Source organism: Coregonus clupeaformis, chromosome 2, assembly GCF_020615455.1.
Source record: "Coregonus clupeaformis isolate EN_2021a chromosome 2, ASM2061545v1, whole genome shotgun sequence".
In the NCBI taxonomy this organism is placed as follows: Eukaryota; Metazoa; Chordata; class Actinopteri; order Salmoniformes; family Salmonidae; genus Coregonus; species Coregonus clupeaformis.
The window spans coordinates 26,894,010-26,918,865 of NC_059193.1; the positions used below are offsets into that span (position 1 = coordinate 26,894,010).

A 24,856-nucleotide genomic window follows, 5' to 3' on the forward strand; every position below is an offset into this window, starting at 1 on the left:
TTGAACATTCAAAGCAACTGGGAAACGTTCATGGCAGGCATTGTTGTCACCTTAGCTTGCTACACCACCAATCGGCCTACACCACTGCACACACACCCATCATTACTACGACAACTAGCTTAGCCATGTAAGCAAATGACTGCTGTCTGAACACACACAAATCCGATTTGGTCACTTGGACACTGGACAGTCAATATTCCAAAACAGATTTGGAAAAACAACACTGATTTGAGCATTAAGGCCTGCAGTGTGAACAAGGCTTAAGTAGTATGATGTATATAAATATCTTTGGGTGATTCTTTCATGTTTATAGCTTGAAAGAAGGCAGAACATTTAATCTCTTCCTATTAGTGTCTACTCTAGGCTTCTCTTTCTCCATTCTCCCCTTCTCCCTCCCTCTACCGCCCTTCCATCATCTTGGTATCTCCTTCCCTGGTCTCAGGTTTGCTTGGCCCCACCCCTTCAAATTTCCTGGGTCCTGATAGGCTGCTTGGCTCAGGTGAAACGTCCACATGGGCCCTCTGATGCATGAGGCCCTTCCGTCCATGACTCCGCCTCCGTTGCCCTGGAGACCGCCGATGACTGTTGGCAATCTACATCAGCGAATAATAAAGGTAACAAAGGGTAAGAAAAACGGTTGCTTTCTCTTCTCTTTCACCTCTTCTCCATCTTTTCCTCCTCTTACCTGTTCATTCCTTAGGTCCTCATCGTCCAGTTCATTGATGGACTGCATGAGAGAGAAGAGGTTCATCCTGCCACTGCGACTGGGGCTCTGACAGGACGCCTAGAGAAGGAGGGTAGAAGGAGGGAGGATATTAGAGATGGATAAAAAGGTTGATTTTGACATTGGTTCAATGTAATATAAATGTTAGAGAAGGTTTTGTCATGTCACTTGTAAGAGAGGTTGCCCACCTTGTCACTGTTGTGTACAGTGATGAGGGGATTGGCTGCAGTCGGTTCCGTGGGTGGCGCGTCCGATTCCGTGGGTGGGGCGTCCGATTCCGTGGGTGGGGCGGCCGGTTCCGTGGATGGGGAGGCCGGTTCCGTGAGCGGGGAATCCGGTTCCATGGGTGAAGCAGCCGGTTCCGTGGGTGGAGCTTCTGGGTCAGTCTCAGACTTGGGGGCAGGCTCTTCAAATACCTAGTCAAGACAGAGATTGAGAGATAAGACTTATGATTGCACCTCAAAGGATTCAAATATAATTTCCACAAAATACAATTAAATCTTGACAATATCATCCTAACTAGGGCTGTTACATGAAGGTCACGTGTGATAACCGCAGTCAAATTCCACGTGACTGTTAAGTCACGGTAACTAGGCTACTCCAAAACTGAGCTCTATCAATGAATGGTGCTGATGGGCGTTAGTAGCCTACCAAACCTGCGGATGGTCGTCAAGTCGCTAATGGCCTGGTACTCGGCGCTCTATTGTCCAATCACTCTTTATTTTTTTTATTTTTTTAATGATTATTGTTCAATCACTCTAACATCAACGCAAATGCAATCGAAAACCACATCAAACACTTCATGATTGAATTTGAATAATATGCCGAGGTTGCAATAGCAGAATACTGCCTTTCTCACGCAAAAAAAAACCCCCCCAAAAATTTTGCATTCTGAAAACGCAGGTGTAATGACCATGGCATTCAATTTCTTGTTCCACATTTTTATATTTAAATAGACTGCTATTCTCCGAAACGTCTCATCCATCCTCCAAACCACACCCTCAAACCACACGCGCTCCGAGTGAGTGGGAGAGTAGAGGGAGAGAAATGTGTTGGGATTGCGACATTTCAAATTGCAACTGCAGGGAAAATAATAGTTTTGAAAGCAAATACTGTTGTGACTGTTGGAGAGGGAGGGTCTCAGCTTTTTGTATGCGTTACATGTATTTCTCAACTCTCCATATGGACAGTTTGAGCACCATTTTTAACCGAAGTATCTGGTAGGCTATGGCTTTGAGATATACAGTGCATTCGGAAAGTATTCAGACCTTCACTTTTTCCACATTGTTACATTACAGCCTTTTTCTAAAATTGATTATAGTTTTTTTCCCTCAATCTACACACAATAACCCATAATGACAAAGCAATAATAGGTTTTTAGAAATACCTTATTTACTTTTCGAATGCACTGTACGCGGGGAGCGGACATCTGCATCATTGGGTATCTTGCAAGTTTTTAGGACATTAATTTAACTGTTCAAAGCTAATTTTATTTGTCACATGCTCAAAATACAACAGTGAAATGCTTACATACAAGACCTTAACCAACAATGCAGTTTTAAGAAAATAAATAAACACAATAAAATAAGAATAATGAGGCTGTATACAAGGGGTACCGGTACCGAGTCAATGTGCGGGGGTACAGGTTAGTCGAGGTCCTTTCTTAATGTAGGTAGGGGTAAAGTGACTATGCATAGATAATAAACAGAAGGGGGGCGGGGGAGTCAATGCAAATAATCATTTGATTAATTGTTCAGCAGTCTTATGGCTTGGGGGTAGAAGCTGATAAGGAGCCTTTTGGACCTAGACTTGGCGCTCCGGTACCGCTTGCCGTGCGGTAGCAGAGAGAACAGTCTATGACTTGGGTGACTGGAGTCTTTGACACATTTTTGGGCCTTTATTTGGATTTCATGTAATGGACATACACAAAATAGTCCAAATTGGTGAAGTGAAATGAAAAATTCTAAAAATTCTAAAAAATAAATAATGGAAATGTGGTGCATGCATATGTATTCACCCCTTTTGCTATGAAGCCCCTAAATAAGATCTGGTGCAACCAATTACCTTCAGAAGTCACATAATTAGTTAAATAAAGTCCACCTGTGTGCAATCTAAGTGTCTAAGAAAAAAGTATTTAGTCAGCCACCAATTGTGCAAGTTCTCCCACTTAAAAAGATTAGAGAGGCCTGTAATTCTCATCATAGGTACACGTCAACTATGACAGACAAATTGAGACAAAAAAATCAAGAAAATCACATTGTAGGATTTTTAATGAATTTATTTGCAAATTATGGTGGAAAATAAGTATTTGGTCACCTACAAACAAGCAAGATTTCTGGCTCTCACAGACCTGTAACTTCTTCTTTAAGAGGCTCCTCTGTCCTCCACTCGTTACCTGTATTAATGGCACCTGTTTGAACTTGTTATCAGTATAAAAGACACCTGTCCACAACCTCAAACAGTCACACTCCAAACTCCACTATGGCCAAGACCAAAGAGCTGTCAAAGGACACCAGAAACAAAATTGTAGACCTGCACCAGGCTGGGAAGACTGAATCTGCAATAGGTAAGCAGCTTGGTTTGAAGAAATCAACTGTGGGAGCAATTATTAGGAAATGGAAGACATACAAGACCACTGATAATCTCCCTCGATCTGGGGCTCCACGCAAGATCTCACCCCATGGGGTCAAAATGATCACAAGAACGGTGAGCAAAAATCCCAGAACCACACAGGGGGACCTAGTGAATGACCTGCAGAGAGCTGGGACCAAAGTAACAAAGCCTACCATCAGTAACACACTACGCCGCCAGGGACTCAAATCCTGCAGTGCCAGACGTGTGTCCCTGCTTAAGCCAGTACATGTCCAGGCCCGTCTGAAGTTTGCTAGAGTGCATTTGGATGATCCAGAAGAGGATTGGGAGAATGTCATATGGTCAGATGAAACCAAAATATAACTTTTTGGCCAAAACTCAACTCGTCGTGTTTGGAGGACAAAGAATGCTGAGTTGCATCCAAAGAACACCATACCTACTGTGAAGCATGGGGGTGGAAACATCATGCTTTGGAGCTGTTTTTCTGCAAAGGGACCAGGACGACTGATCCGTGTAAAGGAAAGAATGAATGGGGCCATGTATCGTGAGACTTTGAGTGAAAACCTCCTTCCATCAGCAAGGGCATTGAAGATGAAACGTGGCTGGGTCTTTCAGCATGACAATGATCCCAAACACACCGCCCGGTCAACGAAGGAGTGGCTTCTTAAGAAGCATTTCAAGGTCCTGAAGTGGCCTAGCCAGTCTCCAGATCTCAACCCCATAGAAAATCTTTGGAGAGAGTTGAAAGTCTGTGTTGCCCAGCGACAGCCCCAAAACATCACTGCTCTAGAGGAGATCTGCATGGAGGAATGGGCCAAAATACCAGCAATAGTGTGTGAAAACCTTGTGAAGACTTACAAAAAACGTTTGACCTGTGTCATTGCCAACAAAGGGTATATAACAAACTATTGAGAAACTTTTATTGACCAAATACTTATTTTCCACCATAATTTGCAAATAAATTCATAAAAAATCCTACAATGTGATTTTCTGGATTTTTTCCCCTCATTTTGTCTGTCTTTGTTGACGTGTACCTACGATGAAAATTACAGGCCTCTCTCATCTTTTTAAGTGGGAGAACTTGCACAATTGGTGGCTGACTAAATACTTTTTTCCCCCACTGTACAGTTGAAGTCGGAAGTTTACATACACCTTAGCCAAATACATTTAAACTCAGTTTTTCACAATTCCTGACATTTAATCCTAGTAAAAATTGGGTATTAGGATCATTTAGGATCACCACTTTATTTTAAGAACGTGAAATATCAGAATAATAGTAGAGTGATTTATTTCAGCTTTTATTTCTTTCATCACACTCCTAGTGGGTCAGAAGTTTATATACACCCAATTAGTATTTGGTAGCATTGCATTTAAATTGTTTAACTTGGGTCAAACATTTTGGGTAGCCTTCCACAAGCTTCCCACAATAAGTTGGGTGAATTATGGCCCATTCCTCCTGACAGAGCTGGTATAACCGAGTTAGGTTTGTAGGCCTCCTTGCTCGCACACACTTTTTCAGTTCTGCCCACACATTTTCTGTAGGATTGAGGTCAGGGCTTTGTGATGGCCACTCCAATACCTTGACTTTGTTGTCCTTAAGCCATTTTGGCACAACTTTGGAAGTATGCTTGGGGTCATTGTCCATTTGGAAGACCCATTTCCGACCAAGCTTTAACTTCCTGACTGATGTCTTGAGATGTTGCTTCAATTTATCCACATAATTGTCCTTCCTCATGATGCCATCTATTTTGTGAAGTGCACCAGTCCCTCCTGCAGCAAAGCACCCCCACAGCATAATGCTGCCACCCCCGTGCTTCACTGTTTTGGATGGTGTTCTTCGGCTTGCAAGCGACCCCCTTTTTCCTCCAAACATAACGATGGTCATTATGGGCAAACAATTCTATTTTTGTTTCATCAGACCAGAGGACATTTCTCCAAAAAGTACGATCTTTGTCCCCATGTGCAGTTGCAAACTGTAGTCTGGCTTTTTTATGGCGGTTTTGGAACAGTGGCTTCTTCCTTGCTGAGCGGCCTTTCAGGTTATGTCGATATAGGACTTGTTTTACTGTGGATATAGATACTTTTGTACCTGTCCCCTCCGGCATCTTCACAAGGTACTTTGCTGTTGTTCTGGGATTGATTTGCACTTTTCGCACCAAAGTATGTTCATCTCTAGGAGACAGAACGCGTCTCCTTCCTGAGCGGTATGACTGCTGCGCGGTCCCATGGTGTTTATACTTGTGTACTATTGTTTGTACAGATGAATGTGGTACCTTCAGGCGTTTGGAAATTGCTCCCAAGGATGAACCAGACTTGTGGAGGTCTACCATTTTTTTTCTGAGGTCTTGGCTGATTTATTTTGATTTTCCCATGATGTCAAGCAAAGAGGCACTGAGTTTGAAGGTAGGCCTTGAAATACATCCACAGCTACACCTCCAAAAGTGAAGCATGGTGGTGGCAGCATCATGCTGTGGGGATGTTTTTCCATCAGCAGGGACTGGGAAACTGGTCAGAATTGAAGGAATGATGGGATGGCGCTAAATACAGGGAAATTATTGAGGGAAACCTGTTTCAGTCTTCCAGAGATTTGAGACTGGGACGGAGGTTCACCTTCCAACAGGACAATGACCCTAAGCATACTGCTAAAGCAACACTTGAGTGGTTTAAGGGGAAACATTTAAAATGTATTGGAATGGCCTAGTCAAAGCCCAGACCTCAATCCAATTGAGAAGCTGTGGTATGACTTAAAGATTGCTGTACACCAGCGGAACCCATCCAACTTGAAGGAGCTGGAGCAGTTTTGGCTTGAAGAATGGGCAACAATCCCAGTTGCTAGATGTGCCAAGCTTATAGACACATACCCCAGCAGTCTTGCAGTTGTAATTGCTGCAAAAGGTGGCTCTACAAAGTATTGACTTGGAAGGGGGGGGAGAATAGTTATGCACGCTCAAGTTCTGTTTTTTTGTCTTATTTGTTGCATCTTCAAAGTGGTAGGCATGTTGTGTAAATCAAATGATACAAACCCCCCAAAAATCCATTTTAATTCCAGGTTGTAAGGCAACACAATAGGAAAAATGCCAAGGGGGGTGAATACTTTCGCAAGCCACTGTAGGTCCTGGATGCCAGGAAGCTTGGCCCCAGTGATGTACTGGGCTGTACGCACTACCCTTTGTAGCGCCTTACGGTCGGATGCCACGCAGTTGCCATACCAGGCAGTGATGCAACCGATCAGGATGCTCTCGATGGTGCAGCTGTAGAACTTTGAGGATATGGGGACCCATACCAAATCTTTTCAGTCTCCTGAGGGGGAAAAGGCGTTGTTGTGCCCTCTTTACGACGTTCTTGGTGTGTTTGGACCATGATAGTTTGTTGGTGATGTGGACACCAAGGAACTTGAAACTCTCGACCCGCTCCACTACAGCCCCGTCGATGTTAATGGGGGGGCATGTTCGGCCCTCCTTTTCCTGTAGTCCACGATCATCTCCTTTGTCTTGCTCACGTTGAGGGAGAGATTGTTGTCCTGGCACCACACTGCCAGGTCTCTGACTTCTTCCCTATAGGCTGTCTCATCGTTATCGGTGATCAGGCCTACCACCGTTGTGTCGTCAGCAAACTTAATGATGATGGTGTTGGAGTCATGCTTGGCCACGCAGTCGTGGGTGAACAGGGAGTACAGGAGGGGACTAAGCATGCACCCCTGAGGTGCCCCTGTGTTGAGGATCAGCGTGGCAGATGTGTTGTTGCCTAACCTTACCACCTGGGGGCAGCCCGTCAGGAAGTCCAGGATCCAGTTGCAGAGGGAGGTGTTTAGTCCCAGGGTCCTTAGCTTAGTGATGAGCTTTGTGGGCACTATGGTGTTGAACGCTGAGCTGTAGTTAATGAACAGCATTCTCACATAGATGTTCCTTTTGTCCAGGTGGGAAAGGGCAGTGTGGAGTGCGATTGAGTCATCTGTGGATCTGTTGGGGCAGTATACGAATTGGAGTGGTTCTAGGGTTTCCAGGATGATGGTGCTGATATGAGCCATGACCAGCCTTTCAAAGCACTTCATGGCTACTGACGTGAGTGCTACGGGGCGGTAGTCATTTAGGCAGGTTACCTTTGCTTTCTTGGGCACAGGGACTATAGTGGTCTGCTTGAAACATGTAGGTATTGCAGACTCAGTCAGTGAGAGGTTGAAAATGTCAGTGAAGACACTTGCCAGTTAACTAACTACATTAACTGTTAGATTAATATATTATACAGCTAACTAGCAGCATATTACCTAGCTAATGCATTTAGAGATTTCACTTCCTCAGATGACTAATTATCTCAAATCCATCATTTATATATTTTATCAATAAGATGTCCCTACTGTTGGTGCGTGCAAATGCGAGTGCCTCTGTCATTTCAACTGAACATTGTGGTTACATTAATGAAGAATGAAATCAAAGAAATCTAATTCATAATGAATGAATGATGCGTGTCAAGAGCTGGCAATTTCTTTGCATTCGTATTTCATCAACACTGTCGAGTACAAGCATATTAAGACTATAATATCGTTCAGATTAATATAATAATTATTGTATGTGATTATGACATAGGGTAAAGAAAACTACGTTTTAAATAGCACCCTCTTGAACTGAGCCGTATTGTACTGCATTCTAGACTAGAGCAGTAAGTGGAGCCATGTATTAAATGTCTGTTTAGTTAGAATGCAGATCAATTAAAACACAGATTTTTGGAGGGTCTGCATTTTGAAAATGCAGACTTGAAAGCTAACGCGACCCCCTGATCTGAATGATGAGGATAAATGGTGATGGGAGTTAGAGGTCTCGTTCCGAAATGGACCCAGGGCTTTCCCACCAGGACCCGATATGCATGAATACCTTTTAAAACAGAGGCTAATATAATTATCTGGTTGATAAGCTGAACCAGGTTGGAGCGAAAGTGTTCTCATAAGCCGAGTCATAGCGCAACATTTCTTTAAGCAATCACGTGTGAAAATAGAGTTTTGATGGCCTCTATGAAAAAGAGAAGGATCCCAGCTTTTTTATTTCTACTAGCCTATTTCTCAACTCCTAATATTAGGCACACATTGCTTCGCTTTACAACGGCGTAGCCTACCTGGCAACTCAGTAAAAGCGTTCTACATTCGCTTTTCGAGTGCACACTGATGGCATGCCCATGCAGCTGATAATGCCAATTTTTTATCAAAACTAATTTCACACATACAGTGCATTCGGAAAGTATTCAGACCCCTTGACTTTTTCAAAATTTTGTTACGTTACAGCCTTATTCTAAAATTTATTAAATTACATTTTTTTCCTCATCAATCTCCACACAATATCACATAATGACAAAGCGAAAACAGGTTTTTAGAAATACCTTATTTACATAAGTATTCAGACCCTTTGATATGAGACTCGAAATTGAGCTCAGGTGCATCCTGTTTCCATTGATCATCCTTGAGATGTTTCTACAATTTGATTGGAGTCCACCTGTGGTAAATTAAATTGATTGGACATGATTTGGAAAGGCACACACCTGTCTATAGGTCCCACAGTTGGCAGTGCATGTCAGAGCAAAAACCAAGCCATTAGGTCGAAGGAATTGTCCGTAGAGCTCAGAGACAGGAATGTGTCGACACACAAATCTGGGGAAGGGTACCAAAAACTGTCTGCAGCATTGAAGGTGCCCAAGAACACAGTGGCCTCCATCATTCTTAAATTAAAGAAGTTTGGAACCACCAAGACTCTTCCTAGAGCTGGCCGCCAGGCCAAACTGAGCAATCGGGGAAGTAAGGCCTTGGTCAGGGAGGTGACCAAGAACCTGATGGTCACTCTGATAGAGCTCCAGAGTTCCTCTGTGTAGAAGGGAGAACCTTCCAGAAGGACAACCATCTCTGCAGCACTCCACCAATCAGGACTTTATGGTAGAGTGGCCAGACGGAAGCCACTCCTCAGTAAAAGGCACATTCCAAATCAAATCAAATTTTATTGGTCACATGCGCCGAATACAACAGGTGCAGACATTACGATGAAATGCTTACTTAAAAATAAAACAACAACAAAAAAAGTGTTGAGAAAAAAAAGAGCAGAAGTAAAATAAAATAACAGTAGGGAGGCTATATATACAGGGGGGTACCGGTGCAGAGTCAATGTGCGGGGGCACCGGCTAGTTGAAGTAATATGTACATGTGGGTAGAGTTAAAGTGACTATGCATAAATAATTAACAGAGTAGCAGCAGCGTAAAAAGGATGGGGTGGGGGGCCAGTGCAAATAGTCCGGGTAGCCATGATTAGCTGTTCAGGAGTCTTATGGCTTGGGGGTAGAAGCTGTTGAGAAATCTTTTGGACCTAGACTTGGCTCTCCGGTACCGCTTGCCGTGCGGTAGCAGAGAAAACAGTCTATGACTAGGGTGGCTGGAGTCTTTGACAATTTTGAGGGCCTTCCTCTGACACCGCCTGGTATAGAGGTCCTGGATGGCAGGAAGCTTGGCCCCAGTGATGTACTGGGCCGTACGCACTACCCTCTGTAGTGCCTTGCGGTCGGAGGCCAAGCAGTTGCCATACCAGGCGGTGATGCAACCAGTCAGGATGCTCTCGATGGTGCAGCTGTAGAATTTTTTGAGGATCTGAGGACCCATGCCGAGTTTGCCAAAACTGGACTCTCAGACCATGAGAAACAAGATTCTCTGGTCTGATGAAACCAAGATTGAACTCTTTGGCCTGAATGCCAAGCGTCACGTCTGGAGGAAACCTGGCACCATACCTACGGTAAAGCATGGTGGTGGCACCATTATGCTGTGGGGATGTTTTTCAGCAGGCAGGGACTGGGAGACTAGTCAAGATCGAGGGAAAGATGAGCGGAGAAAAGTACAGAGGGATCCTTGATGAAAACCTGCTCCAGAGCGCTCAGGACCTCAGACTGGGGTGAAGGTTCACCTTCCAACAGGACAATGACCCTAAGCACACAGCCAAGACAATGCAAGAGTGGCTTCAGGACAAGTCTCTGTATGTCCTTGAGTGGCCCAGCCAGAGCCCGGACTTGAACCTGATCTAATATCTCTGGAGAGACCTGAAAATAGCTCTGCAGCGACGCTCCCCATCCAACCTGACAGAGCTTAAGAGGATCTGCAGAGAAGAATGGGAGAAACTCCCCAATTACAGGTGTGCCAAGCTTGTAGTGTCATACCCAAGACTCAAGGCTGTAATCGCTGCCAAAGGTGCTTCAACAAAGTACTTAGTAAAGGGTCTGAATACTTATGTAAATGTAATATTTCCATGATATATATATATATATATATATATATATATATTTTTTATACATTTGCTAAAATTTCTAAAAACCTGTTTTTGCTTTGTCATTATGGGGTATTGTGGGTAGATTGATGAGGGAAAACAAAAAAATCGAATCAATTTTAGAATAAGGCTGTAACGTAACAAAATTTGGAAAAAGTATAGGGGTCTGAATACTTTCCGAATGCACTGTATATTTAAGCAATAAGGCCCGAGGGGGTGTGGTATATGGCCAATATACCACGGCTAAGGGCTGTTCTTATGTACAACGCAACGCGGAGTGCCTGGACACAGCCCTTAGCCGTGGTATATTGGCCATATATCACAAACCCCCGAGGTGTCTTATTGCTATTATAAACTGGTTACCAACTAATTAGAGCCGTACAAATAAAAGTTGTCATACCTGTGGTATACGGTCTGATATACCACCGCTTTCAGCCAATCAGCATTCAGGACTCGAACCACCCAGTTTATAATATTTATTATAGCCCTAATATGTAAAGACAATATTAATTATAGAATAGTCTGATGGGTGAGAATATTATCACTTGTGAATGAGAGACTAATGAACAGCATGTACAGTCTAAGCAAGAAACAGAGCTGTTTCAAATGATAACTTTTTACTCTAAACACAGAATAGGCGCTTCATGTGCGTACTCCCGAGGCAACCGTTTGAGAAAAATATATATTTTATTCAGCTATGTTCACATAGTCTTCTTACTATAAAATCATATAATATAAAATAATGGTACGGGCATTATAAGCATATGAAATTCTGTTCTTCTGAAATACATTTTCTTCATATCATAATGTTTCTTAAGATCTGCCTAAAATAATGGATTTATTGTGATGGTGTATATTAAATAGATGTATTAGACTTGTAGATGTTCCAAAGGCGCACATCAGCGGCTTGTACGTTTCAGAGATGCTAAATGTGTTTATGTTAATTAACGGTCCATTACCGTGAGACTGGCAGTCATTTGCATGACAGTTAATGGCTGACAAAATGTAATGATCGCCACAGACCTAATCCTAACCATAAACATTTAGTATCCTTTACCTCTTTATCTGCCTCATCAACTTCATCTGGACTCTCCATCTCTTCTTCATCATCATCATCATCCTCATCCTCCTCTTCTTCTTCTTGTCCGTCGCTCTCCTCCTCTTCCTCCTCCTCGTTGCTGCGTGAAGCAGCAGAGCGCTTTCTCTCAATCTTTCTCTGCTCTCGTGACTTCCGCCTCCAGAGAGCGCTGTGGCGCTGCTGACTGGAATGGAGGGTACAGTGAACATACAGGTGATATTGGGTTACACACACACACACACACACAGGATAATGAATATGCTGACCTGGCGTTGAGGATGCCGCTGTAGGTGTGGAGCTGTTTCATGAAGCCTTCATTGGGCTGGACGATGGGCCTGCGGTCCCTGACGTAGGACAGAGCCACCTCCAGGGACCAGCGCTGTTGCTTCATGGCGTAGGCCACCACCGTGGACCCAGAGCGAGACACGCCCATCTTACAGTGCACCAGCACCGCCTGGCCACTCTGCCTGTATGGGGGGAGAGAGAGGGGTTGTGTCATCATTGTGCGACTAAAATGGAGAGTGTCATCATTGTGCAACTGTCGCTGACTTATCCAGGGGGGGCACAAAGTTACAAAACATTCAAACAGTAAAATATATTTATAGAATATACATAAATCTATGTCAAAGCCACATCGTTACAGTACAATGCAAGGAGAATGCATAGGAGAGAGGGGAGGAGGGTGGGACTACCTGGCTGTGTTGATGAAGGTGTACGTGTTTTTCCAGTGTGACAGCAGGTCTGTAGCCTCCACGTCGTACACCCTGATGTTCATGTAGCTGAAGGATTCTGGGAAGAAGTTATCGATCTCCCGCGTAATGTTCAGGATGTAGCCCACACTGAAACATCATTGGCAGACACTTAGTTACCCAGAAACCACACAACACTTTGGCTTGTTCGTTTGCACACACACCTTATATAAGTCAATAACAGGCACACAAACACAGTAAATGGGCTTACTTGTTTTTCTGTAGCTCCTCAAAGTTGGCAGCATTCCACTCAGACCCCTAAAAGACAGAGATAGAGAGAGAGAGAGAGAGAGAGAGAGAGAGAGACAGAGACAGAGCCTTATTCACTGGAGAGGAGAGAGGACACTAAAGGGCCAGAGCTTTCGATTCAACAGCTGTAAACACTAGGCTCTGAAAAGGGAAATTCGAGTCATTTCATATACTATTGATTGCAACACACTTCCTCTGTGGCTCAGTTGATAGAGCATGGCGCCTACCACGCCAGGGTTGTGGGTTCAATTCCCATGGGGGGGACCAGTACAAAAATGTATGAACTCTATGCACTCACTACTGTTAAGTCACTCTGGATAATAGCATCTGCTAAATGACTAAAACGTAAACATTTAAAATGTACTTCCTGTGGTGATCAGCCCAGAGGAGATTTATTTACAACTTAACAACTGGTCCAGTGTCATATACTCTTTACAACCTCCTCATGATTAAGGTTAGGATTAGGGAATCTGATTCCAGATCTGTGGTTAGAGGCTACTGCTGAGTGGCATTGGCCAAAGGTAAAATGTGATATTGTTAAGGGTCTAAGTCAGATGGGACTGACCAGGAACAAGTAGTCAAATATTTTGGAGGGCTTGTCCATCTGCGCCATGGTGACCATCATCTCGTTGTCGATGTACTCCTTGTAGTTCTTCATATCCATGCCTATCCTGGTCTCCAGGGCACTGCGGACCTGGGGACGGAGACAGGAGGAGGATGGCCAACTGATCAACAGCACGACGCCATGTTGTGACTTGGCCGGTTCAAATGGCTTGTGTTACAAGTAAGGTGTCATAGATCCGGACACAGACTCTTCAAGTCATTAATTTAGGTCACAGACTGTAGACAGTAGACTGCCTCTATGTTACCAGACACATTTCATCTACTTCTACTTGTATTTCAGACAGCTATGTCAGCCATTGTTTGTCCGTGACCTTGACAAATATTGGTATTTTTGCATCTTTGTCAATTTTAGTTTGAACGGGGCTTGTTCCAATATATAACATCACATCTTCATCTCCTTCTCTCTGTGGTACCTGTTTGGAGGTGATGTTCTCCAGGTCCTCTGTTCTCATGATGTCTCGGAGTTCCTCTTTGATCTGCCTCTCCACAGACACCCTCTCGGTCGAGCTGCGCAGAGACAGACAGACAGACAGAGTATCACTACCCACATCTCCCCAACACACACACAGAGACAAACACATGCACACACCTCTGTCCGGCGCTGTCCCTCCTGATTGACTCCAGGCCTGTCATGGCTCCCCACTCGTTGAGACAGAGGCGGTTAGACTCCACATGGCCGTAGTAGTGTTGGGCCCAGTCCAGCCCACAGCCTGGGATCACTGCCCCCTTCACCGCCCGCTCACAGCAGCCATGCAGCGCCTGCAGCACTGACCTGGGGACAGTGGACAGACACATTAGGGTCTACACAGGGGAAGAGGCAAGGCCATGATGGATGAAAGCGTAGAGGTTCTAGGTCATCCTATTACAGTACTGAAAGGGAATATTATGTGTATCGTGTGTGTGTGTTTACTGTATGTGTCAAACAGAATAAAACCTACCACTCAGTCTGTATGGAAACAGGCTTGAACAAAACCTACCACATGGTCTGTATGGAAACAGGCTTGAATAAAACCTACCACATGGTCTGTATGGAAACAGGCTTGAATAAAACCTACCACATGGTCTGTATGGAAACAGGCTTGAAGATTCTGGTCTCTTCTGCTGACATGACACTGAACCCACTGAGAAGGTAAGAAAAAAGGAGGGAGATGAGAGAGTGTGTGACAGACAGATGGATGGTGTGTGAAAGAGAACGAGAGAGAGAACACTGTTAGCTGTGTGAAGGTGTGTGCCTGCTGATGGCAGAAACCCAGTCTGTGGGTGTGAGTGTCAGATCAAAGACTGTCTGTAACAAACAGACACACAGCATGTGAGCCCTGTTACTAGGCTTGGCCGAATATACCATTTAACGGGGTATTTAGAAATACAGACGGTATGATTTTCAATACCGATTTTTAAGAAATATACAGTACCAGTCAAAAGTTTGGACACGCCTACTCATTCCAGGGTTTTTCTTTATTTTGACTATTTTCTATATTGTAGAATAATAGTGAAGATATAACAAAACTATGAAATAACACATATGGAATCATGTAGTAACCAAAAAAGTGTTAAACAAATCAAAATATATTTTATATTTGAGATTCTTCAAAGTAGCCACCCTTTGCCTTGATGACAGCTTTGCACACTATTGGCATTCTCTCAACCAGCTTCATGGGGTAGTCACCTGGAATGCATTTCAATTAACAGGTGTGCCTTGTTAAAAGTTAATTTGTGGAATTTCTTTCCTTCTTAACGCATTTGAGCCAATCAGTTGTGTTGTGACAAGGTAGGGTTGGTATACAGAAGATGGCCCTATTTGGTAAACGACTAAGTCCATATTATGGCAAGAACAGCTCAAATAAGCAAAAAGAAACGACAGTCCATCATTACTTTAAGACATGAAGGTCAGTCAATACAGAACATTTCAAGAACTTTGAAAGTTTCTTCAAGTGTCCCGTGTAGCTCAGTTGGTAGAGCATGGCGTTTGCAACGCCAGGGTTGTGGGTTCGATTCCCACGGGGGGCCAGTATGAAAAAAAAAAATGTATGCACTCACTAACTGTAAGTCGCTCTGGATAAGAGCGTCTGCTAAATGACTAAAATGTAAGTGCAGTCGCAAAAACCATCACGCTCTATGATGAAACTGGCTCTCATGAGGACCACCACAGGAAAGGAAGACCATGAGTTACCTCTGCTGCAGAGGATAAGTTCATTAGTGACCAGCCTCAGGAATCGGCAATTAACTGCACCCAGTGGCGGCTCCTGAAAAAATTCTCAGGGGGGGCAATTTTTCTGATGATTTAGGTGACCTACACACATTTTAAAAAAGATATGTCCAGCAACAACATGAAGACAGGGGCAGCATATAAGTCAATACCAGAAGCATTTATTGACTGATCTCAAAAGTGTTGGCTTACCAGGGTTGGTGGAGCCCTCAATTTCATCTTTGCCTCGCAAAGCTAACTCAAACACTCCGCAAAACTTCACACACTGGATTAGCCGGCTGAGGATGTGGCGGTTCTTGCTAATGTCGTAGTAAATATATTTGTTATAGTGAATATGGAATATGATATGTTGAGTAAAATGTTGTGCTAAGATCTATTTAGGTCAGGGAGCTGGTTATAAGTTCTGTTCCTATCCAATAACAATGGACAAAAGGGTCCTATCTTGTCAGCCTTGTCAGTTTCAGTTCTCCAGTAAACTTGTGATTATCAACACTAACCTCATCGTTGTGGCGGTGGACAGCTAGCCTGTATCCCTCATCCAGTTGAGTGGGAATGTTCACTCTCCCCAAAGCAGACAATCTCAAACAGCTATCCATGTGGGTCTTTGACAGCTCATGTTTCTTAATCTTTCTGAAAGATGGTGCATGTCCGTTACACACCAGTCGCTGTCCAAGCGGTGCTGTCTGCCGTGCCGCCTTCAGGGTGAAAGAGTAAGCAGGGGGTAGCAGAAGACTGCATTAGCTACATCGCAGCCTGCTAGCCAGGTTTTTCGTTCGTACCAATTTTTGGAAAATCCTCGGGTGTAGGACTTCCCCCCTTTAGTAGAAACCTGTTGAATTATTAAATTTGGTCTGGGAGGTCCTAATTGTTTCGTTGCCAATTTATCTTCATTTGTTCGCCGACAAAAGGAACTTCTTTCAAAGACACAATCGAGTTGCACTGAAGCCTAGCCATTTTGATAGTAGTAGTGAATTGATTGATCGAGGCTACCCGCTCTTTTCTTAGTTACGTTCATGGTTATGTTACGTATGACGAAAGCGCGTAAGTGCAAGCCCTCAGAAACCCATAGAGATTGTATTGAAAGCTCTGATATTTGAAAAAATAGTACTGGAGTCTATGACAGACTTCTGGGCGATTTTCAACCTGACTGAAATCGCCCCAAAAAAGGGGGGCATTTGAAGCACGACTTTAGCCTGATTGGACATTTAGTGGCACTGTGGCAGATCAGACGTCTAGATTACAACACTGATAACTACTGTTGCTGTGATATAATTGATTAGAAAAAAAATCCCTTCCTTTTCCCGTTTGGCAGTGCGTCGCCCATATCGCCCTATTGAACACACCGCCCCTGACTGCACCTCAGATTGCAGCCCAAATAAATGCTTCACAGAGTACAAGTAACAGACCCATCTCAACATCAACTGTTCAGAGGAGACTGCGTGAATCAGGCCTTCATGGTCGAATTGCTGCAAAGAAACCACTACTAAAGGACACCAATAATAAGAAGAGACTTGCTTGGGCCAAGAAACATGAGCAATGGACATTAGACCGGTGGAAATCTGTCCTTTGGTCTGATGAGTTCAAATTGGAGATTTTTGGTTCCAACCGCCGTGTCTTTGTGAGACGCAGAGTAGGTGATCTCTGCATGTGTGGTTCCCACTGTGAAGCATGGAGGAGGAGGTGTGATGGTGTGGGGGTGCTTTGCTGGTGACGCTGTCTGTGATTTATTTAGAATTCGAAGCACACTTAACCAGCATGGCTACCACAGCATTCTGCAGCGATACGCCACCCCATCTGGTTTGTGCTTAGTGGGACTATCATTTGTTTTTCAACAGGACAATGACCCAAAACACACCTCCAGGCGGTGTAAGGGCTATTTGACCAAGAAGGAGAGTGATGGAGTGCTGCATCAGATGACCTGGCCTCGACAATCACCCGACCTTAACCCAATTGAGATGGTTTGGGGTGAGTTGGACCGCAGAGTGAAGGAAAAGCAGCCAACAAGTGCTCAGCATATGTGGGAACTCCTTCAAGACTGTTGGAAAAGCATTCCAGGTGACTACCTCATGAAGCTGGTTGAGAGAATGCCAAGAGTGTGCAAAGCTGTCATCAAGGCAAAGGGTGGCTACTTTGAAGAATCACAAATATAAAATATATTTTGATTTGTTTAACACTTTTTGGGTTACTACATGATTCCATATGTGTTATTTCATAGTTTTAATGTCTTCACTATTATTCTACAATGTAGAAAATAGTAAAAATAAAGAAAAACCCTTGAATGAGTAGGCGTGTCCAAACTTTTGACTGGTACTGTATATAAAAAGTTAAGTATAACTATAAGAAATCTAAGATTCCCGCTCAGGGATTCAGCTATGCATTTGGTTTGCTAACTTGCTAGCTAAGTGTCTAGATGTCAAGATCAAGCTTCTTGGTTACAGCAGAGACATTCAATCCCCTCTTGGATAAAGATCCCTGTTGCCTAAATTGTTTTGTGAGTCAAATATTTGTATCATTATTATAATTACTTTATTGTATGCACTTCCGGTAATACCGTATACCCCAGTATAGTACAGAAACGGGATGAAAATCTGTATAGCGCCCAACCCTACATATTATTTCTACATTACCAGTACACAGAACAGGCAGGGCTACAAAATCAAAACCCTAATGCTGTTTCTGGGGTTTTATTTAGCTCCAGATCTGAACATGTCCTCAAAAGCTCTTTCATACTCCTGGTTAAGATCGGAGGTGGAGTAATCTGATCCTAGATCTGTGGTAAAAGGAAACTTCTCCCTTGAGCCGACACTGCTGCACACCCAGGTCAATGAGCAACACAATCCTGACCACATCCCAGAACAGCCAAAAGCACTTCATAAACTTTACAGTCAACACATTGTTAGCAAACCTTTATAAAGTACTTATGTGGTGAATGCAGATGTTTAAAGTGTTGACATAAGGGGTGACATAGTGACAGAAACAGATGTAATTCAGGGGAATGATCCAAGTACATAAACAGAGAGAGATTACTCATTGGTATTATTATATCTGGCCAGCCTCCAAGATGCCAGGCCAACCTTAGGGCGGCAGGTAGCTTAGTGGGTAAGAGCGTTGTGCCAGTAACCGAAAGGTCGCTGGTTCTAATCCCCGAACCGACTACGTGAAAAATCTGTCGATGTGCCCTTAAGCAAGGCACTTAACCCTAATTGCTCGTGTAAGTAGCTCTGGATAAGAGCGTCTGCTAAATGACTAAAATGTAAAACATGCTCAGCTAGCTACAGTGGGGAGAACAAGTATTTGATACACTGCTGATTTTGCAGGTTTTCCTACATACAAAGCATGTAGAGGTCTGTCATTTTTTATCATAGGTACACTTCAACTGTGAGAGACGGAATCTAAAACAAAAATCCAGAAAATCACATTGTATGATTTTTAAGTAATTAATTTGCATTTTATTGCATGACATAAGTATTTGATCACCTACCAACCAGTAAGAACTCTGGCTCTCACAGACCTGTTCGTTTTTCTTTAAGAAGCCCTCCTGTTCTCCACTCATTACCTGTATTAACTGCACCTGTTTGAACTCGTTACCTGTATAAAAGACACCTGTCCACACACTCAATCAAACAGACTCCAACCTCTCCACAATGGCCAAGACCAGAGAGCTGTGTAAGGACATCAGGGATAAAATTGTAGACCTGCACAAGGCTGGGATGGGCTACAGGACAATAGGCAAGCAGCTTGGTGAGAAGGCAACAACTGTTGGCGCAATTATTAGAAAATGGAAGAAGTTCAAGATGACGGTCAATCACCCTCAGTCTGGGGCTCCAAGTAAGATCTCACCTCGTGGGGCATAAATGATCATGAGGAAGGTGAGGGATCAGCCCAGAACTACACGGCAGGACCTGGTCAATGACCTGAAGAGAGCTGGGACCACAGTCTCAAAGAAAACCATTAGTAACACACTACGCCGTCATGGATTAAAATCCTGCAGCGCACGCAAGGTCCCCCTGCTCAAGCCAGCGCATGTCCAGGCCCGTCTGAAGTTTGCCGATGATCCAGAGGAGGAATGGGAGAAGGTCATGTGGTGTGATGAGACAAAAAAATAGCTTTTTGGTCTAAACTCCACTCGCCGTGTTTGGAGGAAGAAGAAGGATGAGTACAACCCCAAGAACACCATCCCAACCGTGAAGCATGGAGGTGGAAACATAATTCTTTGGGGATGCTTTTCTGCAAAGGGGACAGGACGACTGCACCGTATTGAGGGGAGGATGGATGGGGCCATGTATCGTGAGATCTTGGCCAACAACCTCCTTCCCTCAGTAAGAGCATTGAAGATGGGTCGTGGCTGGGTCTTCCAGCATGACAACGACCCGAAACACACAGCCAGGGCAACTAAGGAGTGGCTCCGTAAGAAGCATCTCAAGGTCCTGGAGTGGCCTAGCCAGTCTCCAGACCTGAACCCAATAGAAAATCTTTGGAGGGAGCTGAAAGTCCGTATTGCCCAGCGACAGCCCCCGAAACCTGAAGGATCTGGAGAAGGTCTGTATGGAGGAGTGGGCCAAAATCCCTGCTGCAGTGTGTGCAAACCTGGTCAAGACCTACAGGAAACGTATGATCTCTGTAATTGCAAACAAAGGTTTCTGTACCAAATATTAAGTTCTGCTTTTCTGATGTATCAAATACTTATGTCATGCAATAAAATGCAAATTAATTACTTAAAAATCATACAATGTGATTTTCTGGATTTTTGTTTTAGATTCCGTCTCTCACAGTTGAAGTGTACCTATGATAAAAATTACAGACCTCTACATGCTTTGTAAGTAGGAAAACCTGCAAAATCGGCAGTGTATCAAATACTTGTTCTCCCCACTGTATTTCCTAGTTTCCTCATTTGACTCCTGCACTCAGGAAATCCATCCATCTTTCTCTCTGTTTATAAATGGCAGTGTGTTTTCTCCCACTTCTTACCCATCTCCATCCAGATACACTTGTGTGGCACTCCATATAGGCACAACCATGCCGATAGTACACTGATCACTGAAAGAAACAAAGACAGACTGTTTTCATCCCTCGTTTTGGCAACATTTACTAGATGCATTTTCTATCAACACAAGTCATTCTCTAGTCTAGACCCATCTGATATAACCACAGAAACATGGTAACGGTTACAGCATGGCACACACCTGTCTGTGTCGGGGAAGTCCATGCCCAGGAGAATGCTCTCCTGCTTATTACCGAGGGTGGAGACCACGATCAGATACCTCACTCTGATTGGACTCACTGACTCCAACCTCACCGCCTGCAAGGAGAGGGGGAGGTAGGAGGGAGAGAGGGGGAGAACGGAGGGATAAGGGAAAGGTTAAGCATTATCAGGGCATTTGTGAATGTGTAGGTGGATGTTACTAGTGGATGAGTGCCAGTCTGTGTGAGCCATCACGCCAACATGTTTGGGCTTGACAACGAGCAATGGAGTTGGCAAGAGCACCAACAGATCTGGGACCAGATCTAGGATGTAACATGTTGGTGGCGTATAGGGTGAGATACCATCCTTGCTATAATGTAAGAAGCTCTGAGACCTAGTGAAAAGCATTACATGAATGTGACCCGTTAATAGATGCTTTTAACATGACATTACTCAGTGCTCCGGGCATCACGCCTGTTATAGTCATGCTATTGTAACAGAGGTGGTTTGGTGAACCACGTAACAGTGATGAGTAGCCCTGGCTGGAGAGACCTGAAGACTTGCATTTTCCCCATACGCTGATGCCCAGGCATTATCTAAGCACTAACACAGTGTTGTAGTGTGCAGACTACAGATGACCCAAGTTTAAACCGTCACACAATGGCGGTCCTATCCATTGTCTGCTTATTTTATACATTCTACCAGTGGGCATGTGACAGTGGACAGGTCTCACCAGTTTGATAGTGTCCTCTGGTCTTAGTAGTGACACCATGGCATGCAGGTGTCTGTGCTGTGTGTCTGAAGCTCCGCCCCCCAGCTTCAGGGGTGAAGGAGAGTGATTGGGCGATGTCTCTTCATGAGGCCCCTCCCTCTCTCCTTCCAAGAGAAGGACGGCCCCCTTGACCAGAGCAAAGCTCTCCCTGTTATGGAGGATTTAATTATTATTCCTGTATTATGAATTACTGTGCAACTGTATATTATGTTATTGTGCAGGAATGATAAAAAAATAAATAAAAAAAAACAATAAATATATAAAAAAAACATTTTCTCTGAGAGTTCAAACGTCCATATGACCACAATGTACAGATTATCAGAACTGTAGTTATTTTATCCAAACGATATACACTTTTAATTCACAACCAAAAGACAGAAACACAGTAATCTACCTTTTCTGAAGTCTCCCTCTTCTTGGAATGCTTTCATCCTTCAAGAAATTATTTGAAAGATGATTAATAGCCTGAGTGCCAGTCCGTTTGTGCTATCATGCCAACTCCCTGTCAATCCTTGCCATGCCAAACTTTACAATGACCACAATGGAGTTGGCAAGAACACAAACAGATCTGGGACCAGGCTATAAACTCTTTACTGTGAAAATCTACAATCTGATAAATATATCATATTTTGTCACATGTTAAAGCCTGCTGATTACAGAGTGACAAACCTCCTTAATTATAGAGTCATCCCATTGATTATAGGAGAAATCTAAAGTGGCGTGTACTAAAAGAATGAGCAGGATCCCGATTAAAATGTGCAGCTACAAAGATAGGAGGCAGAGGAAACAACTTCGGAAGTTAATGACCGAGGGACACAGAAAGGAGGGGAGAGAGGGATAAGAAACAGAGGAATAGAAAAGACAAACAGAGAGGGAAAAGAGAGAGAACAGAATGCATGAAGGAGTGGTAGCTGCAGTATCAAGGGTTTGGCGGTGTGAGTGAGTGAAACTTGAGACAGTAACATTACCTGTTATGCAACTGACATGTCTAGACAGACACAAGAAAGAAAAAAAGAGTAGAGGGGTGCTGGAGACTAGGAGGACAGGAGAGGACAGGGGAGGAGCGATGAGGGTTTGAAAGGAGGAGAGAAGGAGAAAAAAAAGGAATTAACAGTAGTAGAGATTTAAGACTCAATGACAGTAGTATGCGGGGAGACGGAGGAGGGCAAAGTTATGTCCGCCAGCCTGGGGAAGCTGGGAACAGAAAAGTTAAAATGTCGCCTGATGTTTTGGCACACTCGTAACATACCAAAGAGGCCTTGGAAGTAACAACGTTTAAATGAGCCTGTTAAAGTTGCTCTAAAAAGTTTAAAGAGAAGTGAAAGAGAAATACAGAGGGAGTGAGGGAGAAATGATAAGGACATGGGGAGGATGAGTGAGTGTAGCCTATGTTAACATTTGGAACAGTGTCCGTGTGGTGGTATCAAGGGTTAGGCAGCAGGAGTAGATTTGACTACTGTCGTCACCCACAAATACAGATACACGGTGACATCATGTGCCTTGAGCTTAATCACACCTGATTCAATTAGTCAACTATCACCAAGCCCTTGACTAACTGAATCAGGTGTGCCAGTTCAGGGCTACAACACATATGTGAAATGTTGGGTGGTCCACGAGGAGAGGGTTGGGAAGAACTGATCTATGGCATGTTGTGTCCTCTAGTTATCTACTTTATCTCTGCTTGGCTGCGGGAAGATGTTTTGGGGTGGGGGTGCTGACATTTTTTGTCAAGGGGGGTTGCAGAGGAAATATTTTGTTGAGGGGTGGGGCACAGGGGTAAGCAATATCTCCCCGCTCTGCTGACAAGTATTTTTCTCCACTCATACAGGAGTAATAAAGGGCTAGTGCACTAATTTTGTGGAACCATATATTATTATTATTTTTTTTTTCACACAAAACAAAATAAAATGTTTTATTTATTGTGATTTATCAGGGGGTGCTGCAGCACCCTCAGCATCCCTACTTCCCGCAGCTATGCCATCTTGGCTACCAGAGAGCATCTTGTGGTCCTCTGTAGCTCAGCTGGTAGAGCACGGCGCTTGTAACGCCAAGGTAGTGGGTTCGATCCCCGGGACCACCCATACACAAAAAATGTATGCACACATGACTGTAAGTCGCTTTGGATAAAAGCGTCTGCTAAATGGCATATTATTATTATTATTTATCTTGACATCCACAGGGTACAATGCTGTAATGATGACATCATCGAGAATATAATAAATACATCAAGCAGGACACTGGACAGCTTCAGGCAATGGTTGTTGTTCATTAAATCAAAGCAAATAGATTCTGGATGAATAGGCAATAGCAGGCGTAGCCAGTGTATCAAATCACACACTGTTAAGTAGAGTATCATATGATGTGAAGGCAATGTCATGGAAAATAAAAAGTCTAGTATTTCTGCATTGAGATGTGCGCGGGAAAAGGGACTCACCGGAGCCGTGGAGATGGACGGGGGCCGATGCAGGGTCAGCAGAGCCATAGCAATGCACGGCTCGGTTCGCCTCGCAGGTTCTTCACAAGCGCCTTGCGAGACGCTGGGGGGAGGGGGGTTTCCTCAAATTTGTGGGTGAGGATATAATCACACAAATCTGTAACGTAGTTGGAGCTGATTATCAAATACCCGTTTCTAAAGCTACAGTATGCTCTGAAGACAACCTAGATAGTGGAGGAGACGTCAATTGACATTTGAAACGTAACTTTATAGCTAGAAATCACATTGAAGATAGCCATTGTAGTGGCATGCCAAGCATTCCTTCACAATGTCCACGTATGGTTATGAAATAAATGTGGACTGCACTGCGCTCGAGTGCACATCACACGCAACGATCCCCCCAAAAATAATATATATTTTGTAGTTACAATTAAACAATAGCTAGCTAACTAGCCGTGTCTGAAAAATACCAACATTTGAGAAGAAAATACCAACATCAATTCTGTTTGACTGTGCTATGTTGATCGACTACAAATCAACAAGCTTTGCTAACTAGCTAGTTAGCACGTACAGTAGATACGCAACTGATCCATATGCTAGCTAGATTAAAAACAAGGGTGAAAGTGATAGAGAACGATGGAGCAAGAGTTCCTCTTTTACCTGCTTCCGATAAAATGCCTACTTATTTGGTATTTGGACGCTTCTCCCTCACACGCAGTCAGCTTCGATAGACAGCTATTTTTAATCCTTCGCTTTGGCAAAAGTTGCTCCACTCTGCTACCCAAATTAAAGAAGAGCTGACTATTTAATGGAACCAGGAAGAAAACATATCGGCAAGGAAAAGTAAACATGCCCTTACAAGGAGGGGCATGGAGGAATGGTTTTCTTAAAGGGGAAAGGAGAAGATTACTATAATATGGAATATCAAAATCTCTCTTAATATGATGTTGTTTTACTTTTGTA

At 43.7% G+C, this 24,856-nt stretch overlaps 1 protein-coding gene across 2 annotated transcripts; it reads right to left on the bottom strand.

Annotated features, from left to right (window-relative positions):
* Nucleotides 1-20: 20 nt before the first annotated feature.
* LOC121532557 (protein phosphatase Slingshot homolog 3) lies at nucleotides 21-24,752 on the bottom strand. Of its 2 annotated transcripts, none has more exons than XM_041838368.2 (17): nucleotides 24,554-24,752; nucleotides 23,894-23,996; nucleotides 21,854-21,891; nucleotides 21,421-21,607; nucleotides 20,689-20,804; nucleotides 20,474-20,542; nucleotides 14,355-14,420; nucleotides 13,889-14,071; nucleotides 13,713-13,806; nucleotides 13,241-13,369; nucleotides 12,638-12,684; nucleotides 12,370-12,516; nucleotides 11,944-12,144; nucleotides 11,657-11,861; nucleotides 913-1,140; nucleotides 686-784; nucleotides 21-593 (listed from the first exon to the last, which is right to left on the bottom strand). In XM_041838368.2, the coding sequence occupies exons 1-17, from the start codon at nucleotides 24,742-24,744 to the stop codon at nucleotides 399-401; spliced, it is 2,298 nt and encodes a 765-aa protein (XP_041694302.2). In that variant the 5' UTR covers nucleotides 24,745-24,752; the 3' UTR covers nucleotides 21-398. The 2 variants fall into 2 exon arrangements, with proteins under 2 accessions (XP_041694302.2, XP_041694294.2); XM_041838360.2 differs by having other exon boundaries at nucleotides 23,894-24,050; nucleotides 24,554-24,750.
* Nucleotides 24,753-24,856: the final 104 nt, after the last annotated feature.

What these genes read in the sequence shown, in the direction of transcription:
- LOC121532557 (XM_041838368.2), bottom strand. Translation starts at nt 24,744, where the DNA reads ATGTTTACTTTTCCTTGCCGATATGTTTTCTTCCTGGTTCCATTAAAT. An exon ending in GACTTCCCCGACACAGACAG is followed by an intron (nt 20,543 to 20,688) that starts GTGTGTGCCATG and finishes TGTTTCTTTCAG; the next exon opens with TGATCAGTGTACTATCGGCA. An exon ending in AGGGACAGCGCCGGACAGAG is followed by an intron (nt 13,807 to 13,888) that starts GTGTGTGCATGT and finishes GTCTCTGCGCAG; the next exon opens with CTCGACCGAGAGGGTGTCTG.